Source organism: Eubalaena glacialis, chromosome 13, assembly GCF_028564815.1.
Source record: "Eubalaena glacialis isolate mEubGla1 chromosome 13, mEubGla1.1.hap2.+ XY, whole genome shotgun sequence".
NCBI classification, from domain to species: domain Eukaryota; kingdom Metazoa; phylum Chordata; class Mammalia; order Artiodactyla; family Balaenidae; genus Eubalaena; species Eubalaena glacialis.
The window spans coordinates 90379543-90385542 of record NC_083728.1 but is presented as its reverse complement, the minus strand read 5'-3'; the positions used below and the strand labels follow the sequence as shown (position 1 = coordinate 90385542).

General features: G+C 52.9%; 1 protein-coding gene across 1 annotated transcript in view; it reads left to right on the top strand.

Moving 5' to 3' along the window:
• The first annotated feature begins 250 nt into the window (after positions 1-250).
• The window catches only part of GRID2IP (Grid2 interacting protein), a 34073-nt gene continuing 28323 nt past the window's right edge, over positions 251-6000 (top strand). The window contains exon 1 of the mRNA XM_061209462.1: positions 251-667. Within this exon, the coding sequence (XP_061065445.1) occupies positions 254-667 (414 nt within the window). The 5' untranslated portion in view covers positions 251-253. The remainder of the gene's footprint in view (positions 668-6000) is intronic.

Sequence of the window (6000 nt, the reverse complement as noted above, 5' to 3'; positions counted from 1 at the left end):
AGGGCAAATAACCCCCGAAGTCAGTAGGAATTTGTGAGCTCATACCACTGGAAAGTCCTTTTGTCCCATGCAAGTTGGTGAATCAGGCACAACTGGATCCAAGAGTTCAGACAATATCCTAAGAACTCATTCTCCACATGGAGGCAGAGAGGAAGAAGTAGAGACTCAGACTAGCACAGGCCTTGAGTCTTTGAGCGGCATGCAGCCCAGTGTGCAGTCTCTCTTCCTCTCCAGCTGCTCGGACACCACTGCCATGCCAGCCACCAACCAGGGCTGGCCCGAGGACTTCGGCTTCCGGCTGGGCGGCTCGGGTCCCTGCTTCGTCCTGGAGGTGGCCGAAGGGAGCAGCGCACACACCGGGGGTCTGCGGCCCGGGGACCAGATCCTGGAGGTGGAGGGGCTGGCCGTGGGCGGCCTGAGCCGCGAGCGCCTCGTGCGCCTGGCCCGGCGCTGCCCGCGGGTGCCGCCCAGCCTGGGCGTGCTCTCCAGCCCCGATGGCGGCCCCGGCGCGGGATCCGGCTGTGCACCCCTGGCCACAGCCTCGCGGGCCCCTCGCTCCAGCCGCGGGCTCTCTCTGGGCCGAGAGCTGCTACGCCTGACCGGCCGCAAACGCCCCGACGCCGTGCACCGAGAGCGCAGGCGCAAAGCCCAGGAGTTCAGCCGCAAGGTAGGGCGCCCAGGGCAGGACGGGCGGGGCCCTAGGAGGCGGGGCGGTCTGGGGGTGGGGCTCTAGGGGCTATTGTTCTGGGGGGCGGGCACTGTGGGCGGGGCACGTCAGGGGCTTGATTTGTGGGAGTTGCTTTTCTTTATTTATTGAGGTAATACGGCTCCACAGCTCAGTAAAACTTACCTAGGCATACACCCTTGTAACTACCACCCTGATCCACCTGTAGATTAATAGAATACAGACAGTAATAGAATGCAGAACATAGAATGATTCCTTCACCCCAGAAGGTTCTCATGTGCCCCTTTCCCTGTCTATCTGCCCCAACCAGAGGTAGCTACTATTCTGACTTCCATCGTTACAGATGACTTTTGCCTGTTTGTGAACATCATATAAATGGAATTATATAACACGTAGTCTTTGGTGCTGGGCTTCTTGTGGTCATGTTATATCTGTGACTTTCATCCCTGTTGTGTGTGGTAGTGGATCATTCTTTCTATTGCCCGTATTAGTAACATAGTGTCTTAGTCTACTGCGGCTGCTATAATGAACTGTCAGAGTGTGAGTGGCTTATAAACAACAGGAATTTATTTCTCACAGTTCTGGAGGCTGGGAAGTGCAAGATCACAGTGCCAGCAGATCAGTGTCTGGTGAGGACCCACTTCCTGGGTCACAGACAGCGGCCTTCTTGCTGTGTCTCCACAGAGTGGAAGGGGCTAGGGATCTCTGTTGGGTCTCTTTTATAAGAACATTAATCCCTTAATGAGGGCTCTACCCTCATTACATAAACATCTCCCAAAGGCCCCATCTTTGGGGGTTAAAATTTCAATATATAAATTGGGGAGGGGGACACAAACACTCAGACCATAGTACATAGTGTTATTTTTAAAAGAGCCACACCTGGGCTTCCCTGGTAGCGCAGTGGTTAAGAATCCGCCTGCCAATGCAGGAGACACGGGTTCAAGCCCTGGTCCGGCAAGATCCCACATGCCGCGGAGCAACTAAGCCCGTGCGCCACAACTACTGAGCCTGCACTCTAGATCCCGCGAGCCACAACTACTGAGCCCATGTGCCACAACTACTGAAGCCCATGTGCCTAGAGCCCGTGCTCTGCAACAAGAGAAGCCACCGCAATGAGAAGCCCACGCACCACAACGAAGAGTAGCTCCCGCTCACCGCAACTAGAGAAAAGCCCACGCGCAGCAACGAAGACCCAACGCAGCCCAAAATAAATAAATAAAAGAGCCACACCTATTTCAAGCCCCCACAAAACCGGGATCTGGCCCTGACTTGCACAGCAGTCTGGATGGCAGGTTGGCCACAGGAGGCCCAGGTTTGGGTCCCCCAAACCTCCAAAGTCATCTCCTGTCAGACTTTGGCACAAACAGGCTCTGAGTGTTCTCAGGTGGAAAGTTAGGACTTCCCTGAGGACTGAGAGTTAGGAGCCTGAAATGGCCAAGGCCTCCAGCCAAAAGAGGAGCCCAAGGCCTGAGTCACCTTCAGGAAGTAAGGGGTAGCCACCAGGAGAGGTGGGGACCCGGGGCTGGGAAGGAAAGACTGAGGATGGTATTGGCCTCAGGGCAGAATCCCAAGAAATCCCTGATTTGCAGATACCTATCCCTTTACTGGACCAATCCAGGCAAACCCAAGAAACCTGGGATGTGACACATATATGAGGAAGAGGCTGCCCAGTATGATCATATCTACCGGCAAGGTCTCAGTGCAGCAACTACCTCAGGCCATCCACCCTCATATATCTGTCCTCCAGGGCCTTCAGATGTGGTCCAAAGGCCCTCATTTGGCTGAAACTCCAACCGAACAACAAGTGAGCCAGGAAATAGTCTGGAGCCTAGACACTCCCCTCTCCCTGCCTAGGGTTCAGGCCTCATGTGGATGCCAAACCCAATGTCCTGGAAACTTAGTATCTGCTTGGTACTGGGGACGCTTGAGTTCAGATACCATTCCTTGTCCTCCATGGAAGTGGATTTGCTCAGTCCTGCCCTTGGCAGGATTTGGCTATGGGGTTTGGGGGCCAGGGGGCCAGGAAGCTGTGCTGGAGTTTGGCCATTGCCCAAATGGCTCCCAGCTCACTGCCCAGGTATCAGATCCCCACCCACCTGGCCTCTTCCAGCACCTAAGCTTGGCCCAGTCCTCACTCCTTCTAAACTGACCCCCCTCAGGAGCCTCACCTCTACCATGTGCCCCAGCATAACCCCTTATCTGGGCAGGACCTCAGTTGAGCCTTTCAGCCCCGTGCCCCCAAGCAGGCCAGCCTCTAGCCAGGTCCAGGCAGTCACTCACACATACACACAGGACTCAGCTCTGGCCTTCCTAGGTCACCAGTGTCCAACTCCTCAAAAGATGTGACTTTTTCCTATCTCCATAATAAGCTCACCCGTAATAACAAACATCAAAGATATTGATGCCTTTGCACCCACCACAGTTTATTTTCACCCCCACAGAGTCCTCTAAGGGTCCAGAGGACTGACCTCTACATGAGGTCCCAGCATTCCAGACTCCTCCATCTCAACATGAAGCTCCAAGATTCCCCATAGAAGAGGAAGAGAGCGTAGAAGATTGTGCCTCACAAAATTAAAATTCTAAGCAATACTAACAAGGAATATGATAGGGTGATAAGTGGAGGTGAGCTGTGTTCCATAGCAAAGTGTCGTAAATTTCTTTTCTTGTCTAGGAAGGGGCCAGAGATTAATGTCAGACTTTGGGTCTTTTTTTTTTTTTTTTTTTTTGGTTGTTTGTTAAGTTTAGGTAAATACGTGTGTTAATAATTTAATGGTAACTACTAAAAAAATTAAGAAAATATTCATTAAAAAAAAAAGAAGATTGTGCCTCAACTCTTAAGGGAGGAACCCACCCACTGCACCTCCCGTCAATGCTCATCGGCCAGAACCAGTCACACTGCTGCTTCCAAAGGATGCTGGGAAATGTAGTCCTCTGTGTGTCCAGGAAGGACGGGAGACCTAGAAATATTGGTGAGCACTAGCGCCTTAATCCATTCCAGCTGTTGTAACAAACTACCACAGATTGGTGGCTCATAAACAACAGGAATCTATCTCTCACAGCTCTGGAGTCTGGAAGTTTGAGAACAGGGTGCCAACATGGTTGAGCAAGGGCCCTCTTTGGATTGCAGACTTCTGGTTTTGTCCTCACATGGTGAAAGGGGCGAGGGAGCTCTTTGGGGCTCTTTTATAAGAGCACTAATTCCATTCATGAGACCTCCACCCTCATGACCTAATCACATCCCAAAGGCCCCACCTCCTAATACCATCACCTGGGGCATTAGGTTTTCAACGTACAAATTTTGGGGGGACACAAACATTCAGACCATAGCAACTAGTAAAGTCTGCTGTAATGCCAGATGACCTGTTGTAGAACCAAAGGTCTGTCCCAGACTCCATGCAATCCCTGGAGAGTCGGAAGGGGGTCCATCAGAGCCCCCAGAAGGGCAGGGTGGACATGCAGATTTGGCCAGGAAGCAGGGCCAGGGGTCATGACCGAGGGAGGAATCTGACCAGCTGCCCAGGTCAGCTGTGGTGCATTTTCTGGCAAGAAGGAGTGGAGAGTGGTAGATTCTGGTTAGAGCTCCCCAAGCAGCTCCACAAATCCCAAAAAAAGACTGCCTCAGGAAGATCAACAGTGTCTGTGGAGCGCCTCCCCCCGCCACCCGCCATTGGTTTTGAACAATCAGCTCCCAGATTCTCACCAGTACTCTTCCTGCCCCAGATTGTCCTCCTTGAAGAGTCTGATATTTAATAGAAAATCCATTAGTGTCCCTTGATGGCGCATCATGCTTAGATGTAGGTTGAGAGCATCTCGGTAATAGCTGACACCAAAACCGCACTGTGGCAGGGGCCCCAGGAGGGAGGAACTATTTTTTCCTCTTTCTTACATAAAACATCTTTCCCCCTAGCCATGTTCTCCTTTGAATCGAGGCTGCAGCTGACTTTGATTTCAAAGCCACTAACCTTCCTCGGTCTGGCGGGTTCTCGAGAAGGGGTGCCTGGTACTGCAGCCTGCCCCACGCACCCGAGAGGGAAAGAAAGGTCGGTGGGGAAGCTGTGGGCAATGCACCTCGAGAACGGCCGGCCACTTGCCAGCTCTTTGGTTCAGTTCTGTAAACGCTCACTGAGTGCACCAAGCCCTGTGCTCGGGCCTGGATAGGAATAAGATGTCAGGTCTATGTCTCGGGCCATCACACCTGGTGAGGGAGACGTGGTGTGCAGGCGCCGGGACTCAGGCATGCACAGGATGTGGCCTCTGGCTGGATGCCCTGGAAGCCACCTGCTAATACCTGCTCATCCTCTATGGTGTCACCACCTCTGGAAAGCCTTCCTTAATCCCCTTGTGCTACCACATAGAAAGCAGCTGGATGTACAGTTCTGAAGTTCAGGAGCAAGCTCTGGGCTGAAGATCAAGATCTAGGCGTCACCATCTGGGGTCCTTGTCCAGAGCGGTGTCAGGGAGCACTTGTGGCAAGTCAAGGGGGGAACTGTGGCGGGTAAGGACAGTCATATGGAAAGAGCAAGTATAGACAGTTCTGAGCAGGAAAAAGAAGAGGATGGTGGGGTTGTGGGATCAGGGAGGACTTTATTTACTGGGAGAGATGTGAACATTTGTATGAGCTGAAGGGAAGGAGGCTGTGGAGACGCTGAAATCCATGCATTTTGCCTCTGTTGATTACAGCCCTCTGATGAGCAAGGGCTGGGGAAACAGCTGTGAACAGGACTGGAGGGGAGCCTGCTCTCATAGCTGCTGACATGCCTGTGGGGAAAGAAACGATGAGCAAGTGGACAAATCAATGAACAATTATTTCAGATGATGATCAATGAAGGGAGGAAATAAACAGGGAGATGAGAGAGTGATGGGGGCCACTTGAACGGAGTGGTCAGGAAAGGCTCCCTGAAGAGGGGACTTTCAGGCTGACAGCTGAGTGACAAATAGGTGGCAGGAAGAGAGGGTGGGGACTCTGGCAGGTGTGTGTGTGTGTGTGTGTGTGTGTGTGTGTGTGTGTGTGCAGTGGAATGTCTGTGGCCTTGTGGGTTGGCCTTGCCCAGGAGAGTGGAGGGTGGAGGGGAGGGATGCTGGGTCTGTTGAGAAGTTTGGAGGTGGATGGAAGGGGGTACTGAACAGCCCCAGTTCTGGCTGAAATTGCACCTGCACGGTCCTGAGAGAGATGCGTGGCAAACTCCCAGGCTCACCAAGTGGCCCAGCCTCCCACCCCTGCTTCAGGGTTAGCTCAGGATGTCAGTACCCAGAGGCACCCCCAGACCCTGGACTAACAAGGCAGGGATCTCCTGGAGTATGGACAGACAATGGTT